Source organism: Pteropus medius, unplaced genomic scaffold (genome assembly GCF_902729225.1).
Source record: "Pteropus medius unplaced genomic scaffold, Ma_sr-lr_union100, whole genome shotgun sequence".
Classification (NCBI taxonomy): Eukaryota; Metazoa; Chordata; class Mammalia; order Chiroptera; family Pteropodidae; genus Pteropus; species Pteropus medius.
In genome coordinates, this window is record NW_024346150.1 from 500,631 (window position 1) to 518,967 (window position 18,337).

An 18,337-nucleotide genomic window follows, 5' to 3' on the forward strand; every position below is an offset into this window, starting at 1 on the left:
AAAAAGAAAAAGGGGATGGAGAGAGTGTCCAAACAGTATGTAACTGCATGGAGGAAAAGGCTGAAAAAATGCACATCGAAATATTCACAGGGAAAGGATCTTAATGGCCAAAGATAGACAATTTGCATATCAATAAGGATAAGAACTACAATTGTGGATTGAAACACATCAAATATGCTTAAATCTATAACATCATAATAATACTGAAAACAATAGCAATTAATTGGTCACTGTTGGAGGATGCTTAAGGGATCAAATCACTATTTTGAAAATTGGTAAAAAAAAAAAGAATCAAGCATTAATTCTGACTTCCCTCTAAGAACCAACACACTTGGTAGCTAAATAGTAAATACGGGGACATTTCTCCTTACTGAATTATTCCAGCTAATAAATGAAGAATAAATGATTAAATTAGGTTATCACCATTTTGTAGCCCCTAATAAATTGACTAGGTATTAAGCATCGACAGGGACTAACATCTCAAAAAAAAATAATAATAAAAGAGAGACAACCAGACATTCCAGACCTTCTGAGAAAGAACCCACCACCACTCATGTAGTAGCCTTCACCAAAACAAAAAATAATCTGATCGAGCTTCTAAATTTAACATTAATATTATAGAAAATATATATAAGACTCAAGAACATGTTACAACTATGACACAGGGATATGATCAGCAAAATCCAGACTGGGAAACAAAACAAATGATCCAGTTTCTTCAACGAATAAATTGTAAAGAACAAATAAATTGCGAAGAGTAAAGGAGATGGAGATGAAACCTATACTTTAAAAGAGACATAAAAGACCTATCAACCAATAGAAATGTGTGCACTTTATTGTGGTCCTGATTCAAACACTCAAACTGGAGAGAAAGGAAAGAAAGAGAGGGAAGGAAGGGAGGGAGAGAGAGAGAGAGACAGAGGGGCGGGGAACGGGGAGAGAAAGAAAGAACAGACAGACTGACTAACATTTATGAACCAATTGGAAATCCAAACACTGGATATTTAACGGAATTAAGGAATTTTCGAAATTTTGATATTGGTTTTGTGGGGTTTTTTTTTAATCCTTATCTTCTGGAGATACATGTTGAAATATTTACAAATAAAATGATATGATGTATGAATCTACTTCAAAATAATACAGAAAGGAGACTGGATAATGTTTTTAAAGAAATAAGAGCTGATAAATGTTGAAGCTGGATGACAGAACTACAGGTCATTGTTTTATCTACTTTTATATGTTTTAAGTTCTCCACAATAAAGTTTAAAAAACAAAATATAAACAGTAGCATTGAGGGATGAGATTTTAAGTGACTTTTGCTTTTTGTCCTTTGTTTTACCATAGCACTTGCCTATATTTTCAAGTCATCTTCATTAGGGCTATATTACTGACCATAAGCTCTGTGAAGGCTGAAACCATATCTCTCTTGTTCACCTCTATACTCTCAGTGTACCTAATGGTGTATGACATATACAAAGCTGATAAATATTGTTGAATGAATAACTTCACTCTTTAGAAAAACTGTGTTCCTTTTTAAAAATATGTAAATGCCACTAAGTTCAGGGAGGAACTGAGATATTATCTTTGTTCAGCATCATAAACATGAACTCTATTTCTGTCAATAAAATGATGGCCACAGATTTAATCTTAAATGTGAGAAATCATTTTGAACATAATGGATCTCTTCAGGTCATTTAAAAAGACATTATCAAGCCTGCAGGATTAACATGTAAAAACATGTGAAGTGGTTTGATAATCTGGCCAAATGCTGAGAACTAAGGGCCATTCATTCCTTTTAAAATATATATGTATTAGAAATACAGTACTATAAGAGTAAATTGGTAGATTCTGGAACATTGATTTATATTAGTCACTACATAACCAATGACCTAGAAAATCTTAATCCCAGATATATATATACCCATCAGAAATACGTATGAGGTAGGACCAAAGGATACAAGAACATTTGGAGTGTTATTATAAATGATAGCCCAAGATGGAAAAAAACAAATGTCTAGCAAAGGTATTTAAACTGTGGTATATTTATACAAGATACTATATGGCAATGAAAATCAATGAACTACACTACTGCTATATACATCAACTGGGAGCATGTGACAAATATAATGTTAAAGAGAAGAAGCCAGCCCAAAAGAATTATTGTATAACTCCATTTATGAAAAGTTAAAACAGTAGCCCCCTTTAACCGTGGTTTCGCTTACTCACGGTCAAATATCAAATAAAAACTTCCAGAAATAAACAATTCATAAGTTTTAAATTGTCTGCCATTCTGAGTGGCATGATGAAATTTCGTGCACTGTCCCATTCCATCCTGCTTGTGACGTGCACCATTCCTTTGTCCAGCATATCCACCACTGTATACAGTACCTGCCCATTAGTCACTTAATAACCATCTCAGTTATCAGATTTATTCAAGAGAAAGACTATATTCATACAACTTTTGTTACAGTATTGTTATAATTGTTCTTTTTTACTATTAGTGATTGCTGTTAATCTAATTTATAAATTAAACTTTATCATAGGTATATATGTATAGGAAAAAAACATACTATAGCAGGTCCTCAAATAATGTCATTTCATTCAACATAGCTTCATTATAACATTGAGAACAAAAAAATCAATTTCCAGCCAAGCCCACTGTCTATGTGGAGTTTGTACATTCTCCCCATGTCTGCGTGGATTTTCTCCGGGTACTCCAGTTTCCTCCCATATCCCAAAGTTATGCAGGTGAACTGGCATGTCTAAATTTTCTTAGTCTGAGTGTGGATGTGAGTGTGAATGCACCCTGTAACGGAAAGATATCCGGTCCAGGGTGGGTTCCACTTTGCATCCTGAGCTGCCGGAACAGGCTCCAACCACCACAACCCTGAACTAGAATAAGTTGGATGGAAAATAATTCTTGTTTTTATTAATTTTTCTTAAATGTATGTACAGTTCACTTTTATTTCAATGTTTATATTACATGAATTCGGGGTATTTATTTAGAAGTTTGGTGATGTTTCTGTGACCAGAAACATGCCATAGGAACTTAACTCTTGTTTATATCAATTATCCTATGGTAAAACTAGTTCCATTATAACTGTTTTGCTTAACGTTGCAGTTTTCAAACCTATAAACAACATTAAGTGAGGATTTACAGTACATATAGGATCTGGTACTATCTGTGATTTCAAGCATCCACTGCAGGTCTTGGAACCTATCCCTGGCAGATAAGGGGAGACTATTGTTATGTCAATTAAACCTCAATTTTTAAAAAGTTCAAAAACAGGCAAAACTTCATGCTCGATTTTGCTAGGAACCTAAAACTGCTCTAAAAAAAAATAAAGTTTATTAGTTAAAAAAATATAAACTATATGGTGTTGGAGTCAGATGTTACTTTGGGGAAGTGGAAGGGAATAATGACTAAGGAAGGATAAGGTGGGCTTCTGGAGTTGTCAATAGTGTTCTATTCCTTGACCTAGGTAGTAGTCACATGAGTGTTTTCACAATGGTAATTCAGTGAGCCATTCACTAAAGATTTGTGTACTTTTTTGTACATGTCATAAGTCGATTTTAAAAAATTTAATATACAAATAGCAAATCTTCTCTGACCTTTAATAGTCCACTACAAGATATGTATAAAACATGCTCCAAACTTTCAAATTCTCGCTTCAAAAGTTAGAAAAAATTACAGTATTTTCTCACACCAGCAGGATCTTAACTTACTCTGCTTACCCCAAGTGAGACCTAATAGTCCTAATGGATTCTGGGTTTATATGAGAAAGGAGATTTTTTTAAAACCTATCTAGATTCCTTGGGCTCTTATCTACTATATAGATATGTCTCATAAACAGGCACAGAGAAGGTACTCAACAAATATTTGCTAATGATACACAGCCCAAACTTTAAACATTCACATAGCAAAGTCTGAAATACATAAAAGCACAAGTAAAATAGGATAAAAACTCAGCCTACTAGCCTAAAGAGAGCAACTTTTAGAAACCCCACTTTTAGAAACTAAGCAATTACAGAATGTACGGCTTATAAGGAAGAGAACAATTTATGACAACAGCTATCTGTGGCAAAGGAAATTGGTCCTTTCCTCCTTCACTGCTGCCTGGCTCAGACAAGGTACAATCAACTTCCTGATGCCATAGCTAAGTGAAAGGAACCCAGCAGCTGCTTGTAAGGGCAGGGACTAGAATGTGATGTAAACCCAGCAGCAAGGAGTTAGCTGAGGCAGATGACAATAATGTTGGGGAAAAAATGCGCAGTACCCAACCAATCTGTTCTTATGCCTGAAAACTCTAAAATTACTATTCTTATTTTCTCCACAGTGACAGTAAACCAAAATAGTTGACCTTTGAACAACTCAGGGTGTCAGGGGTGCCAGACTTCCCTCCCACAGTCAAAAATCCAAATTTAACTTAACTCCCCCGCAATTTAACTAATAGACACTGATCGGAAGCCTTACCAATAACAAACAGTCCGATTAACACATATTTTGTATTATATACTGTATTCTTACAATACAGTATGCTAGAGAAAAGAAAATGTCATTTAAAAAAAACCATAAGATTCGTCTGAGTTCTTCCCAATCGTCGCAAATCTCCAAAAAATTTTCCAATATGTTTGTTGAAAAAAATCTGCATATAAGTAGACCTGTGCAGTTCAAACCTGTGGTATTCAAAGGTGAACTATTTATCTTTGGGGTCTCCCTAGGCTAGAATTGACATACGATCAATATGTATCAAGTGTTCAGAGTTCACCTTCTAATAGCTTCCAAATAGTATCCTTTCAGATAGTTAGATGGCTAAGTGACAATAAATTATAAGCTTTTTTAAGGGCAAGTCACAACATAAACCAACTTGGTATACTTCTCATCAGTAGTGACTTTGTTTTGTTCTATTTTAAAAACACAATTAATAAATGTTCAATATGGAAAACAATTTTTAAATAATACAATGAAGATAAAAAAGAAAAGTACATGGAAATCACAGGTCAAACTTACCAAGAGTTGAGGTCTTTGGTCTTTTTGATAGGCATAAAATGTTACCTACTGGTGAAGGACCTGCCTCTAATAGAAAATGCTGATCTGAGATACACTGAGGCATTTGGTTTGCCAATGGGTCCAGGTGAGTGTAAATATTATGCTAAGAGCAATGAGCAAATCACACAGAAAGTCCATGGGGAGAGCTGACTGGAGATCTCCAAACATAATAAAACCATCTGTGTAAGTATATTTTTTGTACCACTGTTTATAACAGAAAATGAAAAAATTTTGAATGTCCATCATTATGAAATTGGTTAAATTATGTACGCTCATATAATGGAATACTCCATAGCCATTAAAAAGAATGATTTAGCCTCACAGAGGCTGATAGGAAAAGATATCAAGTTGTTTAAAAAGTTGAATAATACTGTACATATCTAATTGTAGAATCTATACACACAGATGTAATGAAAATTTCTAAGATATTTGAGAAACAGTAAACAGTAGTTACCTCCAAGGAATGAGAATAGGAAATGGAGACAAGAACTTTTTCTTCTCAGTTCATGTCCTAAACTGTTTGAATTTATCATATATTAACCTTTATTATAAAAACAAAACAGTGAAAGTAAGCAACAAAAAAGTTAACAGTGGTGTTGAGGGCGTGGTAGAACTATGATGATTTTTATTTTCTTTTTCATACTTTTCTGCATTTTCTCAATTTTCTATGATTAACAATATATTAGCATATATTAGCTTTTTAAATCCCCATAACTAAACTATATTTTGTTTTTGATTTTTTTTTAAACCAGTGTGATCACTTCTGGTTTACAATAGGGGAGGGAAATCCATAACTCAATAATAAATACTGTGTCATTACAGAGAAATATAGAAAGACTCAATTCTCAAAACGCTCATAATTTGTAGAAACTAGTCATGAACACCAAGACAATGAAAGCTAAAGAAAATCCCTGATTTAGTTTACTGTAGTTGCTCATGATTCCTATGAAAGCAAAAACATATCAGTATTCTGAGGAAAGCTGTGCCAAATATTTGCAGAAAGACTGAGTGAGTTCTATAAAAGGGTGGTTTCTTAAAATTCAAGTGTAACCTCCCACTCAACGTTGACACCCCTTTTAGAACACTTCTACCACTCACTGAATTTCTGCTTAAAAAGTCCTATGTCAAAAAAATCCTCACAAATAGCCCATTTCATTTGTTAAGAACAATCCTAGTTGTTAAAGTTCCTCCTTGTATTAAGCTAATACCTAATATTCTATAATTTTCAATCATTGGTCAACTTGTCCCAGTTATGTCCTCTGGAGTGAGTTTTTAAAACAATTTTCATCTACTATTATGGTCCTCTCCCTCTTAAATCTTCTCAAAACTAAACCTTTCAATTCCTCAAATGGTTTCTACACCCTTCATTATTCAAATTCTCCTCTGAAGAAATTCTAGTTTCTCACTGTGCCACTTAGACTCAAATACGTGAACACAGTGCTATTGTCACCTTTGTCTGGGTCACCATGAGCATAACAGCACAAGACTAGTCACCAGGCAGTACACAATTAATTGCCAAATTAATAGTACTGTTCAGATCATAAATAATTTGTTTTAAGAGTTTAAGAAATGTAAAAAAGATCACTGTGGACTTAGGAACTTAGGAAGTTTTCAACAAAAAATGTAGAATATAAACTGGGAAAAGAAGAATACATTTTTGAGAAGCAGAAAACACAAAAAGAAAACTATTTCAGGGGGTACAAATGCAGAACAGTGCAGAGGCAGGAATAAATTAAGTTAGTGCTAAGTATCTGTATAAAGATAGGCAAGAATAGAGGGCCAAAAAGGAGGGCTGGATCAGACTTATACTGAGAGTCCTTAACCTGCAGGCAATAAGGCATGATTAAAGGGTTAGATCAAGAAACTGACTTCTTGAATGACATATACAGGATGATTAAATCAATGCCAGTTGCCAATTTCTACATCAAGTAACCACCGTTTGAATTTTGACAAGGAAAAAGTTTGTAATTCAATTCTACCCCAAGACAAACAAAAATTGAGTTGTTCTACAATATCATTACACAGGCTTCTTTCAGAACATGAACAACATTCCTAACTGCCAAAATATAATGCAAGGAATGTCATTTTAGATTTATTTTGATCTATTTCTGTAAGTTTCCCCAAGATTAATAATTTGCCATTGAATATGAATATTTCTACACAAGGTAGCTGCTTGTTTCAGAAATCAATAATCTTCAGTATCTCCACTTAGAAAACTAATCTCCAGGTTCAAGAGAAATTTGACTACTGAATATTAAAAGGTTAAGAGGTTTGCTAAACAGCAAAATTTCTAGACAATGAAAGCTGCCCAACACATAAAAACAGCAGCAGCTCCTTCTCTGAAGTGATTTAAATTCAATTAAGTAGAAATTTCTGGTTTAACAGTGCTCCTGCCTAAAGAGTATTTCGTAAATTCGATATAGCAGTTGAGATTTAAACTGTCCAAGAGTCATTGCAAAATCCAACCTCCCCCAAATCCTGCTACTCAACAGCAGGGATCTAAAGGAATAAATAGATTCCCAGCTGCTGAGAGATATGTCTTACTAAAAGCAAAGCAAAATTGTCATTAATGAAAAATGAACCATGAAAAAAGAAAAATTTTGTGTGTCTCATAATCCCCGGAAATAGCCAAATCCATTTTGGGTTAATGCAGATTTAACAAGACAGTGGAAGAGAACAGGGAAAAGCAGTTCCGTTTGCCAGCAGCTGGGGAAAACGCTTATCAGAGAGATCACAAACAATGCTTCTAATCCACAGAATCAAAAGAAACATGAACTCAACTACTCAGTAAAAAGTGCCAGGAAAAGGCTCTTAGGGATAAATTCTCTTTCTCACTCACAATCAAGCCACCTTACCCTATCCTTCAACACAAATATGACAGGCTGTAACTTGAAATTCTCAAGATCAAATTCAATGGGTATTCCAAACCCTGCGTTTTTTTGATCAGATAATCTCTACAATCACTGTCCTTGCATTCATGCAAAACCTGCATTCAGTTTCTACCATGTCAGTCATGAAGAATACAAAAAACAGTAAGAAATAATCTCTACCCTCTTGGAGCTTACTTAGTCCATGCACCTTGCTTCATCTTAAACCCCAAAGCTCTTGCCTTAAAATATCTTCTTAGGTGGATCAAGTGTCCTCGGTGAAAAAGCAGTATAGACACTTCGCCTTTAGTTATTGTGATAGAAGCTAAGTAAATCAATCAATCATATTTCTTACACTACAAAAGGAGAGAAGGCAACACACCTGTGCAAGTCGGATATGAGAATAACCTTAACCTAGACGACAGGTAAGGAGCAGGGCACAAGACAAGCAATTGCGGGGTGTAAGCCAAGAAATACACTGGACGAAGGGATGTGACAGCTGTACCAATATGCGTTCAAAGAATGATAAAAGGAACCTGCTACTAAGCCCACTTTAGTTTTACGGCGCTGGGAGGAGAAAGAAAATAATGGGAGACTGCCCATTCTTTTGGTGTCTACTGAGAGATACCAACTATCCGTGGTTTCCTGGCTCGTCTACTCTCACTAGAGAGCTCCCGTCACTGTTTGTTTAACAGGATCTGGGCCTGCCAGCCAACAACACTGTCACATGGCCACTGGAGAGGTAACAGTCCCTCACAGGAGCGTAAGGAAAAACATGAGTGGAAAGAACTCTTCAAATGTTTTTAAATAAGTTAACATAATTGTCCCCCGAGGCATGGACGGGAAGGGAAGCTTAGAAAAGGTGGTAACCAGTTGCCCACTGGAAGCGTGTAGGGACCCGTCAGCGACCCCGGCCCAACCCACCGCCCAGTCCGTGCACTCACCACGCACGCAGAGCAGCGACATGGCCGAGGAGCAGGCGAGCTTCTGCCGCGCCTCCGCCGCGCCGCCGCACCCGGCCGCTCCTTCTTTCCTTTCAGCAGGTGCCGCGGCTGCTCCCGCTATCAGCCCCACGGGTCTGGCCGCTCCTCATGGTCCCCGTTGCAAGCAGCGTTCTGCCGCTCCCTCGGACCAACTCCAGTTCTCACCGTCTCAGGGAGTTCCCGATAGCTGTGAGTATCCGCCCGCAGGCAGAACACTGGGCGCGGCAGCGCGGCGCCATCGCTGAGAGGCAGGAGCGACCCGGACTCCCTCCCTCCACTCCACCCGGGATCCGCGCGAGCGCCTGGACAGAGCCGACCCGCTCGGCGCCCCGCCTCCCAGCCAATCAACTCACGCCGAGTCCACCGACCCCGCCCCTCACAAGATGTAGAAGGCCGGGTCCCCCTCCTCTGTCCTTACGTGCAAGAATGAAGTCAGCTCCGCCCACTAATAAGGCTTAAAGCAGAGAGGGGCGGGGTTTCCCCTCACCTGTATGTGATGGGAATTGAAGCCCTCTGCTCCTCCCATGTAGGCGGGCTTCCACCCCAGAACCGGTTCTTTTCATTGAAGAATTTATTTCCACTGGACTTCCTTAAAGGGTCTATCTCTTAGAGCTGACGGAGTACTTACCTGTAATAGCAATAATTTCACAGGATCATACCACAAAGCAAGTTTTAATTAGCAATGACAGAAAAAAAAAAACCTGAATGAGTATAAAGTAAAATGTCTGGAGACCTCAGTTCTTATCTAGACCTTTGTTCAATGTCTGTAACAGTGCCTAGTATAATCAGTCCGTAAGTATTTACTGATTGAAGGATGCAGGAAAGATAGGCTTTTTAAGCTAAGGACTTCTGGCAAGATGATGTGTGCACATGTGAAGAAATGAAAAAACCAGAGTAGAAAACAGAAGACACATAGTATGATACATAGGTCCAACACCCCCTCCACCCCAAAATTCTGATTTAATTTGGAGTAGAGCTGAGGCATCCTATTTTTAAAAAGCTCCCCAGATGATTTTAATGCGATGCCAGTATTGAGCACCATTAGATTGGTTCTTTCTAAGCTTTCATTAGCCCAGCTCAGGCTTCAGCATTTGCAAGCTCTTGGCCCCATTGGATTCTGCCTGCCAGATCCAGGGAAGGCCTGTCAATCTAACAGGGTCTTTGCCCTCCAAAAGCAAACCTAGCTACCATATGATTCCTTTTACTGGGGTAGGTGCTATGAGAGTGAGTAACACTGCAAATGCTGTAGCTAGGAGCCTGGAGAAAGGAAGGAGAAGACTTGATCTTTCCAGTGTTTATCCAAATTTAGATCAGTACACTGAGGAAGCTTTTAAGCAGGGCAACTTAGCCTAATCAAAAGAGATGCCTGACCCTAAAGACAACGGTCAGTCTCTGGGCTGCTGGAGGTTGGAATATCTAGCCCAACTCTCCTAAACTGCAAGAGCAAGAAACTAAAAAAGTATTAAACTTCTGGATTCTGGAACTGACTGAGAATACAGAAAACAAAAGACAAATCTCTTTTTGAAGCAGGGATTCTCCTAGGGGATGCAGAGGCCATCCAACAAAGAATGGAAAATCAATTTGCACTTGGAAACAGTGTAAAGTAGTGAGAAATGACCTAATAAAATTGTAAAGAGGATGAACTTTGGAGCCAATCCTATTCATCTGGCCTATTATCTATTGTCACATAACAAATTCCTCCAAAATTTAGTGGCTTAAAACATTTATTATTACACCTCCCCCATCACACCACCGCTTTTCCACATCTCCCTTGGTCCCTCTCACTGCCTCTGAGAGGAGACCATATTCTCTGTCTGTGGAATGTTATCCCTTTTCTAATAAACTTTCCTTTTGACTCTAAAAAACAAATTTAGTATCTCATAGTTTCTATGGGTCAGGAATCTGGGTATGGCTTAATTGGATCCTCTGGTTCAAGATTTTTTACAGATTGCAATCAAAGTAACAGTCTGACTGCAAAAGGATCTACTTCCAACTTCACTCATGTGATCATTGGCAAGACTCAATTCTTCCTGGGCTGTTGGACTGAGAGCCTCATTTCCTTATTGGCTATTGGCTAATCTCAGTTCCTTGTCATGTGGGCCTCTTCAACAAGGCAGTTTGTTTCATCAAAGCATGCAAGCTGAGAAGGCAATAGAGTCTGCTAGCAAGACAAAAGTCATAATCTTTTGTAACCTAATCACAGAAGTGATATCTCTTCATTTTTGCTGTATTCTATTCATCAGAAGCAAGTCACACTCAAGGGAAGGGGATTAATTACACAAGAACATGGATACCACCATGATCATTGCTGGGGGGCCATCTTAGAAATCTGCCTACCACACCTCTATTTGAGTTCTAGCTCTGGTACTTGTGACCTTCAGCAAGCTACGTGACCTCGATTTCTCAAGGAATAATAGTAGTATACTTTGTAAGATGGATTTGAGGTTTAAATGAGGAAATGCATTTAACTTACCTGCTACATACCAAATGCCCAGTACTTGTTTGTTATTACTTAGATCATGGACACTAGGGAGGGGAATGTGGCTAGGAAGTGAAGATAAGCTAAGCAGAACAAGAGTCTGAAGGTTGTGATGTAGGCTCTGAAGCATCTCAGTTTCCCAGTTAAAAGTTAAGAAGAAAGCATTAAGGTCCTCTGCCCTCTAGGCACTTGACCAGGACCAGTTATACTCATCAGCAAGGTAAGTGTATCTTCAGAAGCAACTCAAACTTTAATAGAAAGCCAGAACCTCCATGTCCCCATTGTCTTCATTAGTTTTTCCAGTATAGTATTTGAAAGTTCTTCAGCGATCAAATGGAGTTCACACTTAGACTTAGTGTACAGGTTGCTGAAAGTTAGTACTCTGAGATCCAAGAAATGAAGAAGGAAAGAGAGATCAAAAAAAGTCAGTAATGAAGGGAACCCAAGAATCTGAAGAGGATAAGACCAAAGTACTCAGGGTTGGAACTCAGTTGCTGCCTTTCTGGGAGCCCTCAGGCAGGAGAAGAGGACTGGGGGTAAGAACCCTGTTGCAGGGGAACTCCCTACCAACTTTATGACTCTTTAAGACATGCTCTAAGGCCATTAAAAGTTTACTCATCCCACAAGTTCTTCATTTTTTGGAAAATGTCTCCAAATCCCTCCACAGAAAAACTTAATATAAATAACTCAGTTCGACAAATATTTATTATCTATTTTTTAGATCAGGCATAGTGAGAGGATACAAAAGTAAACAAAGCACAGTTCCTATCCTTAAATAGTTTCTAAGGTGATAGGAAAGATCTGTAAGAGATAACGAGGAGGAACTAAACTAGGACAGTAAATAAGGACGGGGTGGGGGAGAGGAACAAATCCTTAACGTTTCCCACAATGTGAAGGAGCTAAGAGTGATAGAACTTGGCATACAATGACTAGGAACATAGTAGAGAATATTCTTTCTTTTGTAGCAAAAGATTGGGTAAGAAGGCAAGAGAGAGAAAGAGTTTTAAAGTCAAGTTGGCTAGGATAATGCTACAGTTAACTGATAGATAGAAAATCCAGGAGGAATAGGTTTTGGGAGAAGAATTCGTTTCCTTTTGGAGGTATACATTGTTTGAGATTATGTGGAAAATCCTTGCAGATATATAGCCATCATATAATGCATGATGTAAAACTGGACCCTGAGTGAGCAGTACAGGCTAAAGATAGAAATTTCAATAAAGGTGTAACTATTTTAATCTCCATTTTGTCAATAAAGAAAATGAGGCAAAGCCAGAATGCAAACCCAACCATATTTTTCACCAGAGCTCAAGCAGTTAGCCATAATGTTATAATGCCTCTCAAGTACTAAAGGAATTCAGCAAAAGCTGTGGAAAGAATCAAGATAGGCTTCACAAGGGAAGTAGCATGTGTAAGAGATGGATCTCAAAGTATGTATGGGACTGGACATGCAAAGATAGAAGAAATGGTATTCCATACACAGAGAATAAGTAGCACAAACAATTTAGGATATGAAAATATTAAACGTATATAGGTATTTAAAAGTAAGTTTGCAAAGACTTTGATGGTTGGTTGCCAGGAGTCTATATAATGAGAAGGGTACAAAAGTCAGTTAACAGAGAACAGCCACTTATAAGGAGTAGGAAAAACTGACTGAAAAGGAATGGTCTGAGAGAAAAAAGAGGAAAATAAGCAAACTACTTGTACATTCTTCCATTATAAATCTTATCTTATTGAAGAGTAATTGTACATCTTTTCTTTAGACTCAGAGCTCCTCAACAGCAAAGGACATGTTTTCTCTATCTTTATCCCTAACACATAAGCACAACACCTAGCAAAGGTGCCCCAAAAAGATCTGTTGACTAATTGAATAAATGAATGAATGAATGAACGAAAGAGAACATTTTAAGAATTGGTTGTTGTCAGATATAAATAAAGCTGGTCACTAGTCGAAGTCGTAAGAACAGATTTCAGTCAGTAATATTCTATTGCATTAGGGAAAATAGTCTAGCATGAACTGAATTCAACTTTGATTTGTACAGAAGTAATTGGGTGGTTTTAAAGGGAGAAAGAAAAAGAATAGGGAGGTGTTGAGCGGGGAGAGCTCAGTAGAGTCAGAGATACGAAAAATTTCAAAAAACGGGAAGGGAAAGGATTGGTTCATGCAAAACCCATCTGAGTTTGCTAATTGGTACTTATTAAAGTAAGGCTTCTACTCTCCTACAAAGACTAGGAGATAGAAATCCTATCTATCTTCAAGTGTTGGATGCAATGAACAGTCATACTAGGCATGCAACCCTGAGCTGCGTGAGTCCCAGACCTGGCTGGTCCCAGGTCTGGCTGTGATCCAGGCTCGTGGCTAGGAATAGGATCCCAGATTTACAATATTACATTAATGTAATAGGGTGCCTGTGCCTAAAATATGTAAACATAATTCAGCTTATTGTATCACACATGTGAGGCTGAATACCATTATTGTACTCTGATATATATGGAGCCCATGCACTACCCGCAACAGAAGTGTGCTCCCCACAATAAAGTTGGTGCCTGCTGGTTCATTCTCATGTCGGCCTCTTGCGCATTCTTTCAACTGGGCATTTCGCCATGGAAATCTTCCCTTCTCGATCAGCTTGGAGCTGACAAGCTGTTAGAAACTATGTTAGTGTTTGTTCAAGTCTTTATAGGACAAGGTTGAGAAGGAGTCAAGAAGAGGGCTCGGAGGAGTGTGGCTAGAGTTTGGTCAACGAGAGTATCTTTGTCATTACTAATTATTGCTTAATGCTGCAGAGATTTCCTTTTAACAGCTTTACTGAGGTATAATTTATATATCATAAAATTCGCCTTTTTTTTTTAATTCACCTGTTTTAAGTACACATTTCAATGATTTTTAGCAAATTTTCAGAGTTATGCAACCATCATCACAATTCAATTTTGGAACATATCCATTGCCCTCAAAAAAGTTTTATTGTGACCATGTGCAGTCACTTTCTGTTGCCATCTCTAGCCGTAGGCAATCACTAATCTACTTTCTATCTCTATAGATTTGTTTTTCTGTACCATTCATATGAATAGAACTACGCAGTGACACAAAGATATGTCTTCTGTGCCTGGCTTCATTTGCTTAGCATGTTTTTGAGGTACATCCGTGCTACAACATTTATCAACACTTCATGACTTTTTATTGGTGAATAGTATTCCATTGCATGGGTAGAATTTTCTTTGTTCATCAGTTGATGGATATTTTAGTTGTTTCCAGTTTGGGACTATTAATAATGCTGCAATGAATAATCACATATAGGTCTGTGTGTGGACATAAGAAACTGGCAAAATGTTTTTCAAAGTAGCTATACCATCTTTCTTTCCCACCAGCAATGTACAAGGATTCCAGTTTCTCCACATCCTTACCAAACACTTGGTATTATCTGTGTTTTTGATTGTAGCCATTCTACATGTGTATGTATAAATAGTATCTCATAATTTTAATTTGTACTTTTTTTTATGCCTACAGCACCTGGTCTTCCTAGGTGGTCTCCCATCCAAGTACTAACCAGGCCTGACCCTGCTTAGCTTCCCAGATCAGACAGGATCAGGCATGTTCAGGGTGGCATGGCAGTAGACTAATTTGCACTTTCTTAGTGGTGAATGTTGAGCATCCTTTCATATATTTCTTAGCCATTTATATGTCTTCTTTGGTGAAATATCTCCTATTCAAGTATTTTGCCCATTTTTAAATTAGGTTATTTGTCTTTTTATTCTACAGAGATTCTGAGCACTGAACAAAGGCCTCTGAATTTGGCAATTTGAGATCACTGCTGTGATAGACAACTGTGATTTTGGGAGCTTCCCAACATCTTTTAAACATATTATGATTCACACTTTTCTAGAATCTAGAAATTCATTTTCCCAGTTTCCCACTGCCTTCCTTCTACCATTCTTAGGCTTCAAAACAGAAGAAGCCAGTATGAGGAGGCAGGTGCCCTGTGGAATACATTTTCTGGAGAAGGCAGTGTTTGGGGCCTCCAACTTTCAGTCAGTAGTGATGGAATGGTCTGGTGTAAATAATTGATCTCTGTGACATTTGTTGTAAAGTCTATGCCCAGTGCAATGGCAGTGGGGTCTTTGCTGGTGCAGTTCTGTAGTATAATTTAGGTACTTCTTTTTCTTGACTGCTTAGCCTCCAAGCCTCCTAGAGATTATGTGAATTTCCCAATATTCCAATTCTTTTTCTGCTTAAACTAGCTAGAGTGAATTCTACTATTTCCAAGTAAGATCTTGCCTGATAAAACAAGATTCCAGTTTCAAAGTTTGAAGGATTTCAAAGGCAGAGCCTGAATCCATACTGAGTAAGGAGAGGAAGCAAAGAAAGTAAAAGTAACGGGTTATAGATACTCCTTTAAAATATCTGATATTTAGGAGAAGATTCATTAACCTATAATAAATACAAAAGAAATTGCAACTAAAACAGCCAAGAAGAAGTCTTAAACTTATTAAATTAGCAAAATTAAAGAAAAATTATAAATCTAAAAAGTAGTAAAAGTAGAATAGAAATGTTACTTCCATACTTAAAATTCATGTCCTTGACTGGCATATTTGGAACTCAAATGAATAAATTCCACTTGTGGGAATATAGTCCATGAAAATAATTCAAATAAATGGAGGAAACTCTGTACAAAAAAATTTTGTACAAGGATTATCTAAATAGTGAAATTCGAAAATCAAAATGCCCACCCAACAATTCAATGAATTCTAATTTATTCATTCCTGTCAAGTATTTATTGAATACCTATTTATGAGTAACACTGCACTCTTATACAAATAGATAAATATCAGTTGGCCATACAAGAGATGTAAGGGTCCACACTTTCAAAAAAAATTTATTGTCTACGGCCATGCCACCCTGAACACGCCCGAAATTGTCTGATCTCGGAAGCTAAGTAGGGTCGGGCCTGGTTAGTACTTGAATGGGAGATCACCTAGGAATACTAGGTGCTGTAGGCTTAAAAAAAATTATTGAGCATCTACTAGGTACTACACATAGCAATACAGATACAAAAGGTAACAAGACATTCCTTCAAAGAGACACAGTCTGAGGATAAAAGGACTGTGAAAAGTGCAATAATCATGGTTAAGATGAAAAAAGAGTTTGTACATATGTACTTAAAAGTTTTAGAATTTTTTTTAGAATTGTTTAAATATTTAAGAAGTAGGTTTTTATTTTAACTTAGCAAATACACACAGACTCACTATTACATTAAAGAATAGAGATATAGGGTAGGAAGAATCAACATCATTAAAATGGCCATACTACCCAAAGCAATCTATACCGGCACTTTTCAGAGAGTTAGAACAAATAATCCTAAAATTTATATGGAACCATAAGGGACCCTAAATAGCCATGGCAATATTGAGAAAGAAGAATAAAGTTGGAGGTATCACACTACCTGATACCAAGCTATACTACATGACTACAGTAATCAAAACAGCATGATACTGGCATAAAAACAGGCATATTGCTCAATGGAAAAGAATAGAACCCAGAAAAAAATCCACACCTACAAGCTCACTTAATATAGGACAAAAGAGGCAAGAATATACAATGGGGTAAAGATAGTCTCTTTAATAAATGGTGCTGAGAAAATTAGACAGATATATGCAAAAAAGGAAATGGACCACCTTCTTACACTGTATACAAGAATAGACTCAAAATGGATTAAAAACTTAAATGTAAGACCTGAAACCATAAAACTTCTAGAAGAAAACATAGGCAGTAAATTCTCTGATATTGCTGACAGTAATTTCTTTTTGGATATATCTCCACGGGCAAGAGAAACAAAAGAAAAAATAAATGGGACTATAGCAAACTAAAAGGTTTTGTACAGCAAAGGAAATCATCAGCAAAACAAAAAGACAATCAACCAAATGGGAGAAGGTATTTGCTTATGATACATCGGATAAGAGGTTAATGCCCAAAATATATAAAGAACCCATACAACTCAACAACAACAACAACAAAACAAATAATCCAATTAAAAAATGGACAGAAGACCTAAACAGATATTTATCCAAAGAGGAAATACGAATGGCCAATAGACATATGAAAAGATGCTCAAGGTCACTAATCATCAGAGAAATGCACATTAAAACTATAATGAGATATCGCCTCATGCCTATCAGATGGCTATCATCAATAAATCAAAGAACAGCAAGCATTGGCAAGGAGGCAGAGAAAAGGGACCCCTCATACACTGTTGGTGGGATTGCAAATTGGTACAGCCACTGTGGAAAACTGTCTGGAGGTTTCTCAAAAAATTAAAAATGGATATACCTTTTGACCCAAAAATTGCACGTCTGGGTAATTATCCAAAGAAAACTAAACCAATAATTCATAGAGTTCTATGCACTCCTAGGTTCATGGCAGCACAATTTACAATAGCCAAGATATGGAAGCAATCTAAATGTCTATCAACAGATGATTGGATAAAGAAGTCATGGTTCATATATACGATGAAATATTACTCAGCCATTAAAAAATACTGAAATTCTACCATTTGTAATGACATGGATGGACCTAGAGGTTATTACGCTGAGTGGAATAAGTCAGAGAAAGATAAATACCATATGATTTCACTTATATGCGGAATCTAAGGAACGAAAAGAACAAACTAAATGAAAACAGACTCACAAATATAGAGGACAATCTGGAGACAGCCAGAGAGGAGGGGGGTTTTGGGGGGGCTTGGAGAATATGGTGAAAGGTTAAAGAAGTACAAATTAGTAGTTGATAGATGGTCACGAGGATGGGGTGCACAACATAGCGAATGCAGTCAGCAGCAATGTAACGGCTAGATGGAGAGCCAGAGGAGAGAAAAGGTAATCAGGGAGATCATTTCATAAACTATATAAATGTCTAACCAATGTACTGTATACTTGAAACTAAAAAAAAAAAGAAGAGAAATATATA

At 37.3% G+C, this 18,337-nt stretch overlaps 1 protein-coding gene and 2 pseudogenes across 1 annotated transcript in view; 1 reads left to right on the forward strand and 2 right to left on the reverse strand.

Annotated features, from left to right (window-relative positions):
- The window catches only part of LOC120612884 (uncharacterized), a 175,075-nt gene extending 165,863 nt beyond the window's left edge, over positions 1 to 9,212 (reverse strand). Inside the window, 1 exon segment of the mRNA XM_039875502.1 lies at positions 8,862 to 9,212. Coding sequence (XP_039731436.1) covers positions 8,862 to 8,883 — 22 coding nt within the window. The 5' untranslated portion in view covers positions 8,884 to 9,212.
- A 5,663-nt stretch (positions 9,213 to 14,875) lies between these two features.
- On the reverse strand, positions 14,876 to 14,994 carry LOC120613035 (uncharacterized; annotated as a pseudogene).
- Positions 14,995 to 16,255: 1,261 nt separating this feature from the next.
- Positions 16,256 to 16,374, forward strand: LOC120613039 (uncharacterized; annotated as a pseudogene).
- Positions 16,375 to 18,337: the final 1,963 nt, after the last annotated feature.